The 21,540-nt window shown below is 38.2% G+C and overlaps 1 protein-coding gene across 4 annotated transcripts in view; it reads left to right on the forward strand.

The window, feature by feature from the left end:
- ATE1 (arginyltransferase 1) overlaps nt 1-21,540 on the forward strand; it is a 65,692-nt gene that overhangs the window by 23,105 nt on the left and 21,047 nt on the right. For all 4 annotated transcript variants that reach the window (XM_085064681.1, XM_085064683.1, XM_085064680.1 and 1 more), the window contains one exon: nt 962-1,061. In XM_085064681.1, the coding sequence (XP_084920807.1) occupies nt 962-1,061 (100 nt within the window). The remainder of the gene's footprint in view (nt 1-961; nt 1,062-21,540) is intronic.

A 21,540-nucleotide genomic window follows, 5' to 3' on the forward strand; every position in this document is an offset into this window, starting at 1 on the left:
AAAAAAAAATCAAGAAATACTGAGTGATGCTAATTTAGGTGATGAAGAACTTGCAGTGTTTGTAGATGCTTCCTGTATGGATGTACTCATATCTTGGGCCATAGAATAGTTTGTGTTGGAAAGGACCTTCTAAAGAGCATCTATTCCAACACCCCTGCAGTGGGCAGGGACATCTCCTTATCCCTTTGACACACAAAGTGAGGACCAACATCCATGCTCCATCAAATTTGGTACAAAAGTGAGCTGCACAGTTAGAAATGCTGTAAAAATGATCATTGGAGAGGAAGCACTGGCTGAATCTTTGTAGTAACAGTGCTTTCCTTGTGCCAGTAAAATAAAAAGCAAACTTGTTTTGGAATACATGTTGACATTTTCAGAATAAATGAGAAGATCATGCTAACAAACATGGGATGGGTGAAAATACCTTTTGTTGCATAAAGATGGATGTTTTAACATGCAAATTGCTGGGGCATAAATGATAGAACAAGCAAGAGGCTTATCCTTGCAGCTTATTTTTTTAAAAACACTTCTGATGTTTTCCTGAGCAGCATTAGCCAGTCTATGTGCAATAGCTGGGCCAGGTTTCTGTAGAATTCCAATGTACATGAATATTAACGAGAAACCTAGTAAATAAAGGCTCTTAGTCACTTTTATTTGAATTTCACACCAGGCAGTTGGCAGACCAAAACACAAAAAGGAAAGTATTTTTAAGCCTGACATAGTGTTGTGCGTTTTGGGGATTTGTTTGTTTGGTTTCCAAGTATTAATTTTCAGTTTATTAAGTTGGGGATTTTTTAAAAACACTAGTTTGGACTTTATGATCCTCATTTTTTATTTTATAGAAGTCTAGTCCTTTAAATAGATCAAGAGCCAGGTAGCTGTAAAATATTTCAATATGAAGAGCTAAAATGACTGTAAGAATTGTATTCAAATATAATTAGTATTTTCTTTGCCCTCACAGGGAAATTGCTTTTACTAGACAACTTCATGAAAAGGCTCCTGATCTCTGTTTTTATTACATGGGTTTCTACATTCATTCATGCCCCAAAATGAGATATAAGGTAAAGTGTGTTTTCACTTATTTCCTCAGTGTACTATTATTCAAAGCTTTTGACAGCGTTCATAGTAATGTAATATTTTGTAATTGTCATTTTGGATTTTAATGTGGACTTTATATGGTTAAATTTGAATATTGGTTACTATTTAACTTGGCTTAGGAGTTTTTATTTTTTTTTTTTCCAATTTAGCTGCATGTGCTATTTATTACATCTTGGCTTGAGAGAAGTTTTCAAGGCTGTCAGATAACAGTTTGTCATTTGGTTACCTGGCTATCTGGTGTTTACAGTATCTCTTCCAATACACTAAAATTCTCCCTTTTTGAGGTTGGCATGTTTGGAACTGTTGCTTAGTGACTCCAAGCAGTGATAAGATGCCTTTGTGGGCTTGGCTGGGTTTTCCTCTTTATTTTTTGTTGGAGGTTGGGGACTTGCTCTGCCCGTGAAACCAGGGAGAGGTTTGGTGAGCAGTGATTTTGAGCCAGAGCAGATTTTTGAGGAGAATCCACAGAACATTTACAGTAACCACTCTGACTCCTTTGTAACCTCTGTTAGCTTCACCTTTGTCTAGCCCTCCTGCCTGAGAGTGTCTCTCTTGTGGTTTTTAGATCTTGTGAATGTGATACCTTTTCTCTTCAAATATAGCATTGCTTCTGGGTATTATTATGGTACAATCTCAGAGTACATCACCAGGTTGAACCAAAGGTTCTGGTTACTTTCCCTGCCCTTTGGAGACATTTAAAAGTTTGGGGTGATTTGTTCATGTTGAAACAGTGCAATTTAACAGCCCTTGTCTTTTCTACAAACTGCATGGTTCAAGACTTGCAAAAAAAATGGATTATTTTTCCAGGGCACTTAAGAAATAAATCTGGCTATAATGGCAAAAAAACATCTCAGTTCTGAAAGATAGCATGGCTAGGAAAATTTGGGTTCAGGTGCTTGTAGTGTTTTACTAAAAACATGAACTTGGTGTATATGGATTAAATAAAGCTCATCGTACATGAGTCAGTGCTTTAAAGGAGCCACTATATGTGTGTATTATTTATCATGATGGGGTTGGTGTTCTGTTGAGCCTGTGCTGCAATTTGAAAATGACTCCATCAAGAATATCACACTCCCCCAATTCTTCTGGATTCCATTCTTAAATAATGGAAACTGATCAGACTGCAATGGGAGTGTTTTACTTCTTGTTCCCTTCACAAAAACTCTTTTTCTTCCCTTGCTTAGAATTAATGACTATTTGATGTGACTGTGATTTGGTAGAATATACATTTTAGTCTTCCAGAAATCTATACATCAGTGTGCTGAGGTAATTAAAGCTGGAGCAGGGAGTGGGGAGGGTAAGGAGAGAGCTATCCATGTATGATTAGAACACACACAGACACATGGAGACACTCTCTGTTGGGAGAGCAGTAATCTAAGAAATTAATTGCAAATATTTTATATTTCTTTTCCTGGGTGTATTTGTTTCAGAAGTAGACAGAAATAATGCAATTGAAAATCAGGTTGACATTAATTCTGTAGTTCTGCTTTACCCCTCACTGAAATAGAGCAGTGAAGCAAATGATCAAACTGAGCTCTGCAATGCATCTGGATAATGCTGCTGCTCTTGAGAAGTGATTGGGAGTGGGAAAGTAGGGTGGGGAGGTACTGACTTTGCAGATTAAGTAATTTCAGTAATGCCTGGTTGACTTAGAGGCATTACATGTCGAAGACTCTGCTTTATTGCAATTTAATAGAGATGGTAGAGGCTCCTTTCCCTTAATGATATTATTGTGGGTGAGTGACAGGCTGGAGGTGACTGTTGGCAATCTGGTGTCAGGTAAGACATTAAATGAAGGAAAGAAAAAGGAGCTGGAAAGCTAACCACTGGGGTTTTAGCCTTTTTTTTTTTTTTTTTTTTTTTTGTAATTCTCTTCGCAAATTATTTGCCCTGGGATGTTCAGAAATGGAGGCTCAGCACAGCACAGCAGCACTTCTCTGTATGAGCAGAGTCTTTTGAGAACACAAGCACTTATTTACAGAGGAGGCATGAGATTTGGGAAATAGTTATTGGGGGTCAGTGTGTGACCATTTCATCTGAAGGATTATCTTTCCACAATTGGTACCATTTGGGGTATGAATGGTGTGTAATCCAGTGGAAGATTGGAGGCCTGAATGTCCTGGAAGCACATCCCAGAGCTGGGATTCCTCTGGCACAGAACAGAGTTGGAGAATTCTGGATTCTCAAGCAGGAAGATGAATGGTTAGAGTATCAACTAACCCATGGATCAGACATAATTACAGAGGTTTTTAAAATAAAGCTCCCTTTTGACTCACTGTTCCCATTCCTTTTGTTCCCAAGCTGCCAACATTTGATTGCAATGTGATTTTAAAGCAGTGGATTCCCAGTGAAATTACTTTAGGATGGGGGAAGGGACTAAATTGCAATATTAAGATTTTTTTGTTGTTGTTGTTCCTATCTTCTCGCAGACTTGTTCCCATGTATGGGTTAATATTTACAAACAGGTAACATAAAATCTACATTGAATTGAGACAAAAGGATTCCTGTAGTCCTATTATGTTAATATGGAAAAATCCAGTGAAAAACCTTAAGCAATGGCTTTGTTCCATTTTTTTCTGGGTAGGTCAGGGTAATACAAGATTAAAATGGTTCTCTGAAGAAATTCACGACCTTGTGGGAAACCTTCTCAGGCTCTGTTAGATGTGGTGGTTCTCATGCTGGAAAGTAGTTTCCTTGAAAATTTTCCAGGAGTCATAAGATGCAGTTTTTTCCCTAATGCATTGTGGAGTGTGTGATAAAGTTTTAAATATAAGAAAGTATTTTACTTGAAAATGAGGTTGGTCTCAGGATTGCTTCTCTTGTGTTTAAGTCCTGTCTGTGTACTCATTAATGTTTTCAGTGAAATGCAGTTGTTTGCAAGCATATTTATGGAATTACAGACATAAAAGAAGCACCTTTAGCAAACAGCCATATCAGAGAAATGCTTGAGAGGACCTTGGGTGTTTTTTTCCTATATTGATATTCTATTTTATCCCCCATCTTTCAAGTAAAAAATGTCACTCCATGTTTCACTATGTTACTAAATTCACATTTTCCAGTCAGTACTGAATTCTTTGAGATCCTTTCTGTTCTTTCCATTGCAGTCCTTTGATACTGCTTTGGAATCTTATGGTGGGTGACACCAAATGGATTTTGGAGCTGTGTTTCTTGTATCAATAATAAGTGTATTTGCTGCCTCGAGTTTGCCACAGAGCCTCTGTTGACCTTAAATTGCTTTCTCCTCTGAGCTTTTCTGTTGGGAAGGATTTGCTGGGGGCATTTTCTCCATGAGTTTCCTTAGTTCTGGGTTTTGTAAAGCTTTTTCAGTGTTGGTATTTGCATACAAACCCTGCAGCTGGAGCGTGGATCAGTCCTTGTTTTGGTCAAGGATGTGCTTCCCCTGAAGCCACCCCACTGCTGCTGGTAAATAATTCCCTGAGCACTTTGAAGTGCACAGCAGATTTAGTGTCTCCTTGCTGTGTTATCTCTGTGTGCCATTTTAAGACCATTCTATGATGTGAAGAGGTGTTTTGACTGAAACCTTTATCCAGACTTGTATGCAGGCCAAAGTAAATGGAATTATTTCAAACAGTCTCCTTCGGTATCAAGTCATGGCCAGACTTCAGATAGATGGAATACTAGAAAGGGCTCTGAAATGTCAAAAAAGAAACAAAAGGCTGATTCAACTGTGATTAATCATTCTTAAGCTAAATACCTCAGACTGACTGTGGTCATAAGCGGTGCCCCTGGAATTTTATGGCACTTGAGAGCCAATTTCTTTGGCTGCTTTCAGGAATTCCAGCATCACTCCTCGTGCAGCAGTGAAATGCATCCAGTGGTAGCCTGGATGTCCACAAGATCCACAGAATTCTGGCTCATCTTCCCCTGTCCAGACTCTGTCACCATGTCTGACTGTGGAATTTACCTCAGGTTTTCAGTGAGCTCGGATTTGCTGTGTAAACTGAAATTTGTCACCAGTTCTACAGAAAAAGAGTTTACTCCATGTGTGATCTTTTTATTCATCCTTTCCTCACTGGTATTAGTTTACCTTAAAATGGGAAAATATGATGAGCTGGGAGTAGTTTGGAGGACTGGAGTTGCTGTGCTCTGTCAGCCCTGAAACTAGTGGCTTTTCCAGGATTAGTTTTGTAAGTTTATAGGAATAAATCTGCATTGCAGTTAGTGCAAAACAACTTTTAATGCAAGCAGGTCGTAAATAGTCAACTAAATATCCTGAAATGTCAGTGCTTGTTATAGAGTGTCAAGTTGTTGCTTGCAGCACCATTTGATCATAAAGAAATGAAATATCTGCATTGTAAAAGCATTATTTTCTCTAAGAAAGCAATAAAAGTTGGCAGCACAGTGGTTTTGCTTTTTTTGGCAAGACTGTTAAAAACAAACAGCAAATAATAAAGACACAAACATATAGTAACAAAGCCCTGAGCATTATTAATTGCACAAGTGGGGAGGTAATCCCTGCTTCTGTTTGTGTCTAATTAACATCATTTTTATCTGCCTCCTTCCATTTCCTCACTGGACTTGCCCACTGGCTGGGATCCTCCTCTACATGAGCATCAGCAGCTAAAATTGATCATTGATTTCTTCAGAGCTCTGATCTTACCCCAGCTGTTCCTCCTAGTGGGTTTAGTGCCTGAGGAGAAAGACTACCCTGAATTCTACTGGACTTTTGGCATTAAAACCCAAAGGGATTGTGAGAAGTCTTTTAGACTGGCCAAGACTTCCAGAGGGATTTTGGATTATTGATTTGATGTACTTGATTTAAATGCTTCTGGAAACCAAGCTGTTTTAATATTCCTTCAAGGTATATCTAGTGCAAAAAGTCCTTTATCAATGTGTTTTATCCAATGTGTTTTGACTAGAAGGGATGTATGCTTTTTCCATGTGAGAGGGCAATTGCTCTATTCAGGATTGCAGTGTCCTTTACAGCTTGCTGCTCCCTTCTTTTTTATCTTTTTTCCTTCCCTTTCTTCCTTCTCTAAAAACTTTTTCCTTTCACCTTTCCTTATCTGAAACCACACACCAAATAAATGGAACTCAACATGTTGGAATAAACAGCAGTGGGAATGTGGGACAGAATAAAAACACCATGGGTGAAAAATTATTAGTTCTTTAGTTCTTGATGTAATGTCATTGATAAATATTTAAAAGCTTTTCGTGTTTACTTTAAACAGCTTCTTACGAAGTGTTTGAGGCCACTTTTTAGGTTTCTTTTTTCTCTAAGACATTTGTAGACAGGTTAGGAAAACCACATTATAATGAGCATCAAAAAGAAGGAATAAGGAGATGCTCCATTCTGGATAGTAACAGTCATAACTGAATGCTGACAGGGGAGTTCCACTGAAAATGTAATTACTTAAAGCAAAATACCAGTTTCCATCTTTATTTCCATGTTTTCATAGCAGGCAAAGATAGTGGATGCAATTACTTCTTTATTTTTTGCTAAGCTGTTGGTTTTTACTGCATGTAATTGGTAAATTGTTGCAGTTTTTCCTCACTCTAGGTGTTGAAGCTGTGCAGAATTTCACACAGCATTTTTCTGCAATCCCATTTTTCTGCTAGAAACAGACACAGATCTCAGCCATGTCTTTTTGCCTAACTTTATTTTTCCTGGTAAAATATTTTCAATGACAATTTACTTTTTTGTCAGTTAGAACTCCCTTGGGAGAAAAGTGAACATGTCCCTGGGGATTTATTTTTCTAATGTTGGAAATTCAAGTTGTTTACTTGAAGTTTAGGATGACTGAAGTTTGTAGCAGAAACTAAGTGAAAATTATATGTATGTTTATGCCTGATTTTATTATCTCTAGGATTTTATCAGGGCAGAAGACATTTTTTCTATAGGTCTCAGCTGTTCTCTGAAGTCAACAAATCTCTTTCTCATTATTTCACCTTGAGAAAATAAACTTGGTTTGGATCAAGTAATGTTATTTTCATGTGGTCTTTAAAAAACCCAAACATATTCTGTGTATTCAGATTTGCAGTTCAAATGTTGTGAAGAATAAACATAGAAATGTGATTAACGTGGCATTAACTACCTACATTTCCACATCAGCTGGGATGTGTTCTACACCTTTTACTTGTTACAGGAATTCTATTCAATTGGGACTACTTCACTTTTTTTTTTTAAATATATGTGATTTTGCTACTTTGTGTAAGATTTAAGTGAGCTAAAATCCTACCTTATTTTCATAAAAACCCAAGAGTAAGAGGCACAGTTTGTGAAATTGTTGGCAAATTCTATATCGCTGGATGTTTTCAGAGTTACTAGAGGTAACTTGCCTGTCTCTGTCAAAAGGAGCTGCTCAAAAGATTTATTCAGGATCATGTTCATAAACCTGAGGCAAACCAAGTCCTGAATGATAGTAGCTGGTGGAAATTTATCATGTCTAATTCATGACTCAGCACAGTCATAAATTCACTGCTTATTTCTGACTTACACTAAATCTTAGTTGAAGGCTCATTTGGGGACTCCATAGCAACCACTAGCAGTTAAAGTGAGAACTGTAAATTGTGACATGCAGAGACAAAAGAGCTGTGGATTTTGTTTGGTTGGCTTTCTTGTGTTTTTGGTTTATTGTTTTTTGTTGAGTTGGTTTGTTGGTTTATTTTTTTAGGGGAAATAATAGATTTCACAATTCATGTGTCTGTAATTCTTTCCTTCGTCTGAGGAATGAGGTCAAAATTCCCATTTCAGAATTTTTCAATTATAGTTCTATAAACCCATTAGTCCTTCCTAGTAAGTGTAAGAGTGCATGGAATTAAGAGTATTTTAAGGTTTCTGTTGAGAAAATTAATTGATGTAGTGCTGCTTTGTCAACTTCATTTTTTGTTGATTTAATCCTTTTGGATGGTCCTCAAACACTACTTAACACCCTTCACTTCTGAATTTTGTATCTGTAACTCTCTCTTTGTGGGAATTCCTGAAAATGAGTGAATTTGAATACTCAGGAGATGGACATCTTGCAGTGCTGTGATGGAAAAGGTTAAAAGATATTTATGAAGATAATGCTCACATCATCCCTGTGGGAAGTTGTTCCCAGCCAGGCTAGTTTTCAGGTGTTGGGCAAAATACTCAAGTTGTTGTGCCCTACAGAAAAGTCACATCTGTCACCAAAGTGCAACTCATCAAAACTTAATTTGATCTGTGCACCCCATTTATTGAAGGTGGCAACACTTGGAGCATTGGATCTCTCATTTAACTCCAAATCCAGCTGCTCTTATTTTTGCTGTTTTGCTGATTATATTAGCTCTAATTAGGCAATACTGTCAAGTGGAATTTATTTGGCCTGAAAGGCTGGAGCTCCTGCTTCTCCTGGCTCTGCCATATTTCACTTGAGCTCTTTACAGTAGGAGCTGCCTGACAAGCCAGTTAATCTACACATGAGATGTTTTTTCTCCAATTTTCCAGGAAAGGTTTAATGGGAGAAACTTTAATGAGGCCTGGTTTAACTAAGACCTCATTAATTTTACAGGGATATCACAGTACACTTCTCAGAAGTGTTACATGTTATCTAGATGACAATTCATTATTCTGAATGATTATTTTCTTTGTCTGAGTTTGTTTAGCTGCCGACTGTACTGAGTCTCCAAGTAAAAGTATAATTAATGAACCAAAGTATATTAACGAGCTTCTATTATTTATCCTCAACCCTGATGTTAAACACAGTCTAGTTTGCAAAAGGTCCAACATCAGTGCTTGGATGGGAGTGAGAGTCCCAGAATCCTACAGAGGGGAGTCATTGGGAGCCAGGAGGGAAAAGTGGATTTTTTTGGATTATGTAGTCCATGCCTTTACTGCAACACAGGTGCAGTTATATTTGTGTTAACTGTCAAAACCTGTAGGATGTGTGTGAGTCTATCCAAGGGCCTCCCTGGATAGACTCATGCACATCTCTCTGCCTTGGTGAGAGTATACAAGAATATATATTCTTACATATTCTTGTTCTTTAGTGGTCATCCCACTGAAATTCTTTTTCTTAATGTCTCACCAAAGCTTTTCTTCTTAAAGAATAAGATTATTATTTCTTGGTTATTATTGTTGTTGTGTTTGATTTTGTAGGTTTTTTTGCAACACCCATCTTTTTAAACCTGATGGCTACCAACGTGTCTCTTCATGGGCTTCTCTAAAAACCCCAATTAACCATCCACCAAAAATACCCCTCCATTCCTTCTTTTCTCCAACAACTCATTTTTTAAGCTTTTTGTAATTTTTTTTAATGCAGCCTAGAAGATTTTCATCAACCAATGTATTTTTGTCCTAGAGAATGGTGGCTAAAATTAGGCCCTTGGATGCTGAGGTCAGCTTGTAGCATTTGTTTATTTAACATGAGCTACTGCCTTCATTGTACTAAAGAAGATAGTAACCTCTGTAGGCAAGGAGAAAGGGTGGAAAGGAGGAGGAAAAAAGGGAATTGTGCAACGACCAAGTTTTCAGAATGGGCTAAACTGGGACGTGGGCTGAGTTATTTTTAGTGTCAAGGTTTGTGACTATGTGACTATGAAAGCAAATGTGTGTATGCTGTTGAATTTCTCTGCTGGCCATTCTGCTTTAGCTAAATCTGTGTTTAAAACTTGATTTTTTCTTTCTTTTAGGAGAGAATATTGCATTAAATGAGTTGACAGAGCATAGAGGGTTTTATGGTTTTTCCTTATAGTGCTTACGGAGATCTCCTGGATGAGTTTTATCTTCCTTATTGGAGTAAAATTTACAGTATTACAGTAAATACCTGAAGTGCCAGCTCAGAGTAACAAGTGAAGAATAAAAACCCAGAGCAAGGCTGTGATAGTCCTGGGTTGCAGATGATGGTAATTAATTGTGTTTTCACACCACCAGCATATCCCTGGTAGGGGAGCAGATTATTTCATGTTATCCTGTGATAGTCAGCACTGTTATTTAGATAAAAGTAATTTAAAAACAAATCTATGCTCTCTTTAATTGGGGTTAGAGACAGTAGTCAGAGTTTGAGGAGCCTGGCAGGCTCTTGGGTGGTGCTGAGTTTTCCCAAAAATCCATGAGGGCTGCACAGAGCAGAGCCCCAAGCAGGAGGATCAGTGGAAAAATGAAATATTTTTGTTACAGCTTCTTCGAAGTTTTTTCCTTAATTTAATAAAGTCAGTTCCCAATGGTTTTTAAAGGTTGCCTTATTGTGGGGACCTGGGAGCTTGATGAGTTGTTGTCTTTTTGTGTGCAAATTAAAAAAAAACAAACACCAAAATCAACAATCCCAAAGCCCCCCTTGGTGTTTTCAGACACTGCCCCGAGGTTTCTGCTTGTCCTGTGAGAATTAACCACTGCCAAAAATTTTATTTTGTTTAGTTGTTCTCAACTGAAGAACTGAACTGTTGTAAAAGGAATGATTGAAACTGTTCAGAATAGTTACTTGCTGTGTTAGATGTGTTGGATAATTTGGGGATTCTTGCTAGAAAAGTTTCAAGGGAGTAGATCATCTTCAATAGCATAGGATACTGTTTGCTTCCTCCCCTTTTCTTGTTCAGAATAAAAACGTTTTCACAAATAACACTGAGATGAAATGACAAAAAAAAGGGTATGAAAATGACTCCATTGTCAATTAATTGAAGAAGAATGGGTCTGTGGAGCAAAAGTACATAGGACCCAAAATCTATCTTTGTCCCAACACAAATGCACTGTTGTTCTATGAATGGACAGAAGACAAGATCAGCTTTTTGTTCCACTGGTCTGTGGATTTTATTTATTTATTTAGGCTATTAAGGCTAGTGTTCTCAAGGGCTGCTTAGTGATAATATGGGCAGTATGGTTGATTCATGATTTATTTCATTATTTGTTTTCTTTTTATGTTCTTTCCATTTCAGTCTTTACCAGTTGGCATTGTGTGGCTTGTCATTAATTGCTTTTAACTATCTTCCATTCAGGGGAAGGGAGGAAGGTGGTGAGATGTTACAATATATTTTTAGAGGCAGAAGTGTTTAGAAACACTTTTGGCCACTATTCTTTAGATGCATAGATCTGGATTAAACTCATTTTGACTCAAACTGATTAAAGTTTTAATCACTTAAACTTATGCCAATAAATATTGACATACTATATGCTAAGCATACAAGTGGTTATGACACTTTGCTGTCTATTTTAGAAGTCAAAAGTACAGGGAAGTGCATGAAGCTGCTTTCTTGTTTCAAGATATGCACACATGTGAGTACAGGATGGAGCTTTATTGATTTTGAAATAAAGCAAGCTGATTGCCAGGGCCATTTTTAATTATTTTAACTGAAAAGCAGGGACTGTAAACTGTTAGAAGGGCAACAAAGTGCTTGACTTCTCTAAGTGTGGTTCTATTAATATCCCCTAATTCTGTATTTGGGTGGATGTTTAATAGACTCCTGAATGACAAGGTTTTGGAATGATCAAGACTTAACATAGCCTATGGTATAGTTACTGATTCCAGCCCATTTGCCTTCAAACTTGTTTTTTAACATGAAGGGTGTTTATAAAGCAAAGTCTCCAAACATCTGGCGTAAAGAGAAAACTGAAGTGTTGATGTTTCAGCTCAAAGACTTTGGGGTTACATAACGTTAAAAAGTCTGTTTTCCTAAACATGCAAGTAGACATTTGAGTACCTTTCAGTGGCAGTAATTCAGATGGAAGGATAATGGTGAATATGTTCTGCCCAACTCAGAGAAGTGTTGGGCACTTTTACCCACGAGCTTAATGGGTGGAAAGCTGCATGAGGAATGACTGCTACAAAATCTCCCACTGTAACTTCATTTTGTTCAGCTTCTTGTGATAAAAATGAACTTACTTGACAAGAATTCCAGGATTATGAGTTTAATATTTTGTTTATAATTAAGGAGGCAGAGATTAATAACATAAGGAGGAGTTTGAAAACAAGTCAATGTCCAAAAGAACATGTTGAAAGGATACAATTACTTTTGCTGTATTGTGTCCTCAGGCAGTTATCATTTCCTGCAAAACAGCTTAGCAAAAATTCAGTACATCTCTGTCTAACCATGTTTTTGGTGTCTAATTCCTACATTTGTTTGATGTCTGTCCCTATCCTTAGATTCTTTCCTCAGTTTCTTGTATTTAGCATGGTCTCAAAGAGAATGCATTGAAGCCCTGGGGCTCTCACAGTTTGGTATTTTTTTTGACAACTCATGTAGCTACAGCCTGGTTTTGAGTTTGGAGTGTTAATGCAGAGAAGCAAAGAAAGCAAGCCATGTCCTGGGCTCTGGGGACACCTTAGAGCTTCTTCTAGTGCCTAAAGGGCTCCAGGAGAGCTGGAGAGGGACTGGGGACAAGGGATGGAGGGACAGGACACAGGGAATGGCTTCCCACTGCCAGAGGGCAGGGATGGATGGGATATTGGGAAGGAATTCTTCGCTGTGAGGGTTTTGTAGGATTGCCCAGAGAAGCTGTGGCTGCCCCTGGATCCCTGGCAGTGTCCAAGGCCAGGCTGGACAGGGCTTGGAGCAACCTGGGACAGTGGAAGGTGTCTCTGCCCATGGCAGGGGGTGGAATGAGCTGAGCTTTGAGGTCTCTTCCAACCCAAACCATTCCATAGCCCTATGATTCCAAGATGATGGGAAGCTGCACAGGCTGTGGTGGCAGCTCAGATTCCACTTCTCCCAGTTCTGGGGCTGTTGGCTCTCACAGGAGACATTTGGGCTAGAGGTGGACATGGTCCCACTTCCCACTCTTCCAGCCTGGGACACCTCATCAATGTCACATCATGCCATCAGTTCTGGTGTGGCAAAGCTGCCATGTGGTTGCAGCACAGCCAAAATTTTGCCTCATTTTGAGCCCAGGGCAGGGAGATCAGGGAGCTCAGCCCTGGTGGCTCCAGCTGAGCCCTGGGCTTTGGGAGCTCCTCGTGCAGAGATGCTCCCAAGGTGGTCGGATGCTCTCCTGCCGAGAAAGGACTCCTGGGAGAACACAGAGGCTTTGTTTACAAATTCCCCTCTCCCAGCAAACAAAGCAGGCTTGTTGAACAAACACTCTGCAAACAAAACCGACCTAAAATTAGAATGCTTGTTTCATGAATGAAAACTTACTATGAAAATAAACATTTTTAGGGGCAATAGAAGAAACTTGTTTTAAAGCACACGTGTTTTGATGGTCCAGGATTTTTGTGCAGATACTTGTTGATCCTTTGTGCAGATAGCTGTTGCTTTGGTTGCTCTTAAGGTTTAAGTTCTAACACATGCTTGGAACACTGTGGCAAAGCAAGCCTTTTTATTTATTTATTCAGTTTTTAATCTGCAGATGTAAGGGAGACAAGTGGGTTTAGATTTTTTGGCAGAGGTGCATTACTCTATCCTTGTAATACAAATAGTAGACACTTAAAGACTGAGATTCATCATTGCCTTTTTTCCTCCTTCACGTTTTTAGTGTGAATAACATCTTTGTGTGTGCATTGAAGATATGTTGCCTTGAATTTCATAATATTATTTATTCAAAATCCTGCAAAAATGAAGGTTTTACGAATGGACTCTCCTGTGCTGCTGTTGTCTGTCTTTGTCCTACAATTTTACTCTTTTCTTCTACCCTAAAATAGCTGTTAATACCTCATGGCACGTATGTGCTATTTTTTTTTTTTAGTATGTTTCTTCAGTACTAGGCTATGTGCATTTCAGTGTTGAATGATTAGATCAAATACTTGGCTTTTACTAAATTTTTTATTGCTGGTCTTAAAAAAACTTGTCAAGTCTACCGTATATTGGTAGAAAGCCTTAAAGTTAAAAATCTTGCACTGTTCTGAATTACTGACTTCAGAATATTATTTCTTGTTCTTAGATGTATGAAAGCAAATAGAAATTTTAAAAAGCTTCACTGACAAATTTAAAAGTGATACTGTTTTTCAACATGATCTAATTGCCTAAAGTTTGAAAACCCCACATAGCATATCTTAATCTAAAGCCAACATCATGCATCTCATTTCTTAATTAGGGGTATATTTCAACTTGTGAATATCAGTGTTTCACAATTTGCAAAGCTGTCAATTAGTCTGTTATTTATTATGTCTCGAAATACTCCACAGGCTGAGTCAGTAGCTGGGCACAAGAAACATGAAATTATTTATTCAGTATAAGGCTACCCTCACCCAGACGTCCTTGAGCAGGTCTTATTTTCTTGCCCTCAGAGTCTGGATGGATTTTTGGCAAGTTCTGTGTGGTTTTGGCTGGGTTTTTTGGAAGCCTGTTGGAGGCTGGAGCAGGACTTTGGGGAAGTCTAGGGCAGCAGTGGTGTTCCTGTTGGTGTGTGATGGTCTGGGCAGTCAGAGGGAGAGCTGAGCTCAAATAGGGCTCTGAGGGTCTTGGAGATGTTGGAATGAAGGGTTGAGTTTTGGAGGTGGGCAGGGGGAGGTTTGGGGCTCCAGGGAAAACTCTCTGAAGAGAGTTGTTGGAGAAATGTTAGGAAAGATGGGGAAAGCTTGGACACTGATGGGCACTGGGGAAAAGGGGCTTGGGAGTAACCACAGAATATAACAGCTCTGAAGATAAACAGTGCAGGCAAAGGATTGTCCAAAATGTCCAAAATCCAGAGGAATGGATGGGCAGGAAGAAAGGCAGGTTTCCATGTGCCCTGGTGGTGCACAGTCCTGAACAGTTTTATCCAGGAGCTGGGAATGTGCAGTTGGATTAAGGTGCAAGAGCAATGCATGTGTTGTGCATGGATAAATTGAGTAAATTGGAGACTTCACAGATACCTGGAAAGTAAATTTATGGAATATATCTGCTCTCCTCTTGTTCCATCCTATAGAATTGTTGCTTTAAAAGGTGAGAAAAGCCAGGTTGGAGTGGAAGTGAGTCTTATGTTACAAAATATTTTCTTGTCATTTTCACAAAAGATTAAGAAACTAATTTACATTGGTTTACTGTGTGGCACATCATAACCACAGCCAATGTTTTTGTAAAATGAAAATCAAAGATTGTGCACTCTGCCCTCCCACCCATTTCTATCATGCTGGTGGTTTACTTCTGTTGAATTTTAATTTTCTGGTTCCCACTGTGCAGCTGTACAGAAAAAAAAATTAAAACATGCTCATTTTCATTTAAATTCTCTCAATTTAATTTTGTTTATCTATTTTTTCTGTTAAATAAACATGGCGTGTAGTGTTTTTACTTTGATAACTATATAGCAGAAGCCTTTTTGACAGGGAATTAATTTGGTTTTCCTGTGGCATATGTCCATAGGCTACAGATGAAGGCTGTTCTTTTGGATATCACTGCAGCTAGTGAGCTATTAATGAATGTTTGAAGCTATTTGATATCAGTGTGACAATTCTGTGTCTGTGAGGGTAAAATGTGGGTATGATCTATTAGGTTGTGCATATTTTTCCTGTGATTATTTCACCTTACATGAAAGATAAGAAAACAAACTTCAATATTTAATTTCGTGCATTTAATTTAATGAACTCCAAAAATACTGCCAGTTTATGGCAACCCTTCAAGAGAAAGATATGGGATCCTCACGATTGAAACACTCATTTATTTTTCTTGGGTTTTTTTCTTTTTTTTTTTTTCCCTCTTCTTTTGCTTCTCCCAGCTGCCAAAATAAACTCCTTTTGAGATAGACCTGAGTCAACAGAGTTGGTGTGTCTCTAATGAAGCATTCCTCTTGAGGCCCCCACTTGGGTTTTTATCTTTTTGTCATAGTTCTATTTAATCTCTCTTTCCAAGTTTAATGCTAGGGTCTCCTTAAGAATTTCTGCTGCAGATTCAAAGTAAACAAGGTCTGTTTCAGTAATCGTATGATTTTTATTTCCCCAAACTCTGTTTTTTTGCAGTAAAAAGGCAATTCATATTACATTTTTTTTTCTGTATATACATCAAAAATATCAAGTTGTTGGAAAAGTTGGCTAAAATTCAAGGAGGCTAATAGCCTTCAAATGTACAAGCTTAACTCTTCTTTATTTTTCTTTCCCACTTTTAATTTTTTCAAATTGTTCTGCTTTTTTTAGCATTCTTGAGTAGCTTCTCTACAGACAAGACAGACATTGGGTCCCAGCTCCAGAACAATCTGTGTGATACTATCTTTAATTAGCTTGTTCCCAATGGCAATTTCCAGGAGATATTAGCTGATTTGACATATTTTATTTGCAATCACAAAATCGTTTTTCCTGGAGAATCTTCTGAATTCATAGGGAATCTCAGTCTCTAAATGTGCACAAATACAGCTTGAATTAGAAATGTTCCTTGGAATCCCAGTCTTGGGTGGATGACACTGTTCTGCCAGTTTAGTGTCACTGATTTGAAATATTACTGCATGAGAGAGATAAAATGGCAATATTTGAAGCTATGCAGTGTTTTAATATTCTTGGTGGCAGCCTCTGCAATTCCATGCAGTAGAGTTTCCCAGTAAGTAGCATTTAATATAATATTTAATAATATCAGCATCCCTTATTTTTGTACATCAAGCCCAAAATTTATGTAACATTGAAAGCTGAACTTGGTTTCAGTAGTCTGTTTTAATGAAGTATCATTGTGTACAGCACGGATTAGAAGATATAAACAAAATAAAAAGGAGAAAGGAATATTGGGAAATTTAGAGGAGGGAAAATAGTACTTTTACATCACCAAACTACTGATTTATCTTAGAAAACATGCTTAAGAAGTGACTCTACCATTATGTGAGGTCCATACCTGTAGTATTTCTCTTTGTTTCTCATTTTCATGAGTTTTCTTCAAACTTGTCTGTCATTTGGGTATTGTTGTTTCAGCTTTGGATAAACAGTCACCCTAGGGCAGTCCAGAATCCATAAATTTGCTGTTCATCAAAGGTCTGCTACAAGGGTACAACAGCAGTTTCAGGGTAAATAATGCACCTTACTGTCCATTTTAGGAACCATTTTGTAATGTTTGTATTTTTGGCTCTGCAGTGTGAAGCACCATATGCAGGGCAAATTCAGCCTGGTAGGACTGATCTAAACTGGGAATGCTGCTGAAATCTTCAGCATCACAAGTGTAGAGTTTGTGTGTGTATATCTATCAATATTTCTTGGTGGGACTAAGAGGTATGGAGTGGGAATAAGCAGAGATATTTCATGTCCTGTGTCTGAGCTGAGGAATGTTATTGTACACTGGACAGTAAACTGGCTTGAGTAAATCTCTAAGGAATATTAAGGATTTGATAACTGCCCCCTGCAAATCTTTAAATTAAATTTTCATAAGTACTCATTTAAATATGTGTGTGTCTATCTAGTCATCAGGTTTTCCTGATGTAATTCCTGAACATACAGATTTTTTTTTTCGCCTCTTTTGTGCAATCAGTGGCTTTATTCCAGACAGAGTGGCTTTGCTATGGTGACTTTAGGTAAGAGAGTGGCTTTAGTTACTTAGACCAAAATGAAAACTCTCACTTACTGCTCTCTGTAAATGAGAAAGGACAAACTCTTAGCAAGAAGTCTTGGAGGAGAGGGCAGTGCCTGAAAGTGGCTGTGAGAAGATGCCCAGAGCTGTGTCTTATCTCCAGCTCTGGACAGTTGCATCCCAAGCTGATAAGGCAGGGATGATGCAGCAGCCCTCTCTAAGGCTCTCCACCCTGCTAATTACTGCTGACTTTTAAACTTGAAACCAGAATTATCTCACTGATTAATATGGTGGTGTTAGAGAGCAGAGCTGTTGGAGTGTGGTCATGGATGTGCTTTATCTCAAGCAGCACTTTGTTGGCTTCTTGGATCCTGTGGCTGGTGTGTTTGAATATTGATGTGCAGCAGGTCGTGGCTTGGAGCTCAACATAAACACCCAGAGCCTCCCTTGGCATGTTCTACTCAGTGAGAGCAGGGAAAGATAATATTGGCATTAAAAAAAGAAGAAGAAGAGCTGCATGGACTTGGAGACTAAAGGGGAAAAGAAAAAAAACCCATCAAAACCTGTCCCAAATGTTCCTTTTTTTCCTCAGTGGAAAGCAATATTTTCTCTCGCAGCCCATGAGCCTTTTGAGACACCTGTTGGCTGTTTCCCCATATCAAAAACAAGTGTTCAATATTTCAGATAATTTCTATGAAAGAGGACAAGGGGAAAGCAGCTATTTGAAGTGTGCACTAAGCAATGAAGATAGCAGAATCTAAACAATTCAGGGGATTGCTAGGAATAGCATGTGTTGGGAAAACAGAGAAACAGTAAAAGGTTCTGAAGATATTTATGGGGAAGGGGGAGTTTTGCTTTAAAAGTGCTTCTTTGCAGAGCACCCTAGGCAAACAAAGTGCTGAGATATACCTTAAATCTCAGTGAAATTTAAGATAAACCTAATTAAATTCCACTTTTGTGGTGGGTTAAGAGCTTGTAGGCAGTTAATGGCCAAATAATTACATGATAATTGTGGGATACTGAATGTGAAACTTGGCTGCCTTCCTTTTTGACTTTTGCTCATTATCTTAAGCTGTTTTACACTTACCTGAGACATTTTATTTACCTGAGGGACACTAGACAAACCTTCTGAAATGCTATTTTTTTTATATTTAATGAAGTACAGCTAAGTATGAATAAGTAGTCAGTAATTATAGGAAATTATTTGTTTGACATGTAGAAAGAAGTGTCAGAAGTATTTTTGCTTTGGGTTCATCATTAGTTATTTCTGTTAATACATTACATGGACTTGGGAAATGAACACAAACGAGGTGCAAGTTGGCAAATTATGTACATATTTGCTTTGGACAGTCAGTTTAAACATCATTGGGGAACATTTAGCAAGAAAATAAAAAAAAGTAATGTCATAACCAATTAACTGACCTAAATAAGGGCTAGAACTAGATGACCTTAAAGGTACCTTCCAACCCAAACCATTCTGAGATGGGTTGGAACTACAACATCAAATTATATTCACATTTCGCTTATGGGAACCAAGGAATATGGGAAAAGGTGGGTATTTGCTCTGAGTTTCCATCTTTGAGGTGCCTTGGGAAGCACCTTACAGCTCCCTGGCTGCCTATAAAATTCCCTTTACCCAGGTTTTGTGCCTGTGGTGATGTAACTGAATGAGAATGAGCACTGCTTTCTGAGGAGCAACCACTGGCACTTCATGGACTTGAGTTCTGTGAGCTGCAAAATAAATTTGGGTTATTATCCGTAACGTCTTTTAAGGATTACAAGACATTATTCTTCAATGAAACAGAAAGGTGCCTAAGCTCTCAAGAGTTCAGCTCTGGGATCTTAAAAATGTGGAGTCCATAATTATGTCAAAGTTTGCAGCTTGGACAAAATCAAGTTTGATTCTGTTTGATTCTGGCACTGCTGAAATCCAACTTGTTAATTGAGTTACCCAATGATGTAACTCCTCTTTGGTATATATTTTCTTGTAAGCTCCATACTTTTTGATGATAAAGTCTCCAGCCTTCTTTCCTGGATAAATAGAGCTGCTGGCTTCATTCTATGCCTATTGCTCACGGGGTTATGGTTTGTTTAAAAAGATGTTTAAAACAGTGACTGCGAGGTGGGAGTGAATTTCTGTAGGTAGTTTTGGGGCAGGGGGGATTTTTTGTTGTTTTTCTGCAATCTTTTAGGGCAGTCTTGCCCAGCTGGATGCCATGTGAGAGGCTGGAAGGAAGCACAGAGGGTTTGGGATGTGCAGCTCTTTGTCCAGCCTGGCACAGCTGACCTGGGAAAACACAGCAGGTCGAGTTACCAGCCAAGGGCTCTCCTGGGGATCCATCGGCTCCATTTGTGTTTGTGTAATGAAATCAGGGAGCAGGGCTCTGCTGCAGCACTCTGCTGGGGATTCCAGGGCTTGTTTTCAGGGGAAAGGCTGAATTTAATAAATAAACCCATGGTTGGCTGTGCTCCTGCATGGGCAGCACTGCCTGGCTCTGGTGGGTCACTGCTGATAATTTGGAGCTGCTTTGTTTGTGGAGTCAGAGTGGAAATGGAGATGAAGGCAGTCTTAATTCACATTTAATAAAAGATCAATGGCTTTATTGTGAAAAAATAGAATACAGATGTAAAGTGTACCTGATAAAAGAATTAAATGTGAGTTTAACCTTCCTGTTTTGTTTTTTCAGTGCTACTGGTGCTTGACCTTCATTTTTGAGACTATTGTCTTTCTCAGTAGTTTTACGTTTTAAGTTTTACTTAGACTACAAAAACAAACTCTGCTGGTGTTTTTCATCTCAAGTGCTTACCAAATCCCTCAGATTTTTCAAACTATTTAAAAAGTAATCTCCAGACTAAAGTCTCATTAAAACCTTTGCCCTTCCTGTGGAACAAAAGTTCAGAGAAGTTCTGGCCAATTGTAATTTGAAAACTGTAAAACAAAAACCATCGTGGTGTGAAGTATTAATTTAGGCTTGGCAGTCTCTCTATAAAATTGATTTCCAGAAGCTTCCAATTAAAATATAGCATGTCTAATTGTATAAGGGAAGGCACCTTGAAGGCTCTCTCTGTTGTATTATATAGGAGGAAAAATGCCCCAAACATTAATGACAATAAAACACCTTGCATGTATTTTTTATTTTAAAAAAAGTCACATTTGTGTTGCAATGAGTTGACTTGGCGTGCTCAGGAATTTCTTAGCCATACTAATTTTCAGTATTGCTTTTTAGTCAAGCCATTTGATAGATTAGCCAGATATTTATCTTTTTGTATGTTTATCTAATCTTTCTGTATCTTTAATCTAATTTGTACCTTTAATCTAATTTGTACCTTTGTTGTACATTGGGCTGTTATGCTCCTTGGACAATGCAATTTGAATGGTTTCCCCCTGTGACTCTTTCTCCTGTTTCAAAGCAGAAATAGCAAAATTAGAAAAAGGAGAGCTTGACCAGGCTGGTTAAAGGTGTAGAATACCTTACCTTGTAGTGCAGCAGAGAATTTGGGTCTCCTCAATCTGATGGAGGAATCACAGAATAGTTTGGATTGGAAAGGATTTAGACATCACCCAGTCCATGGGCAAGGACACCTTCTACTAGACCAGGTGCTTTTTTATTTCCAAAAACATTTCCAAAAAGCACATTTTATGTCTTGCATATTTCTTGGCAAAAATCTAGATGCATAGAGAGAAATGTGCAGTTGTTTTATATTGACAGAGTTCATTTCATCAGCAGGTGGTGGTGGATTTGAGAAGCTGAAACCTGAGACAAGTGCTCAGGGATGGTCTGTAAGATGATACTTTTTGTTGAAAGTCTTGTAGTTAAATATTCCCAAGACGGTCTGGGCAACTTAAACAGTTCTACTGTGTGAGAGCTTATTATATAATGAGGTAAAAGAAAGCAAAATGTTTTCAGTTGTGAACTTTTACCATCGACAGAATCACTTCTGAAATGAATGCTGATTTAATCTGAAGCCAAAGAGAAATGGTTTTCAAGGTCAGGTTTGCAAATCTGATTAAGTTCTACAGTGACAAATCCCTCTGCAGCACTTCCCTTTAGGAGATCCCCTTTCTATTTTGGATTTATGTGGGGTGTATACTGCAAATCAATATTAAGAACAAGAAGAAATATAAATAGTATGTTC

Source organism: Lichenostomus cassidix, chromosome 6, assembly GCF_008360975.1.
Source record: "Lichenostomus cassidix isolate B80296 chromosome 6, HeHo_3.0, whole genome shotgun sequence".
Lineage (NCBI taxonomy): Eukaryota > Metazoa > Chordata > Aves > Passeriformes > Meliphagidae > Lichenostomus > Lichenostomus cassidix.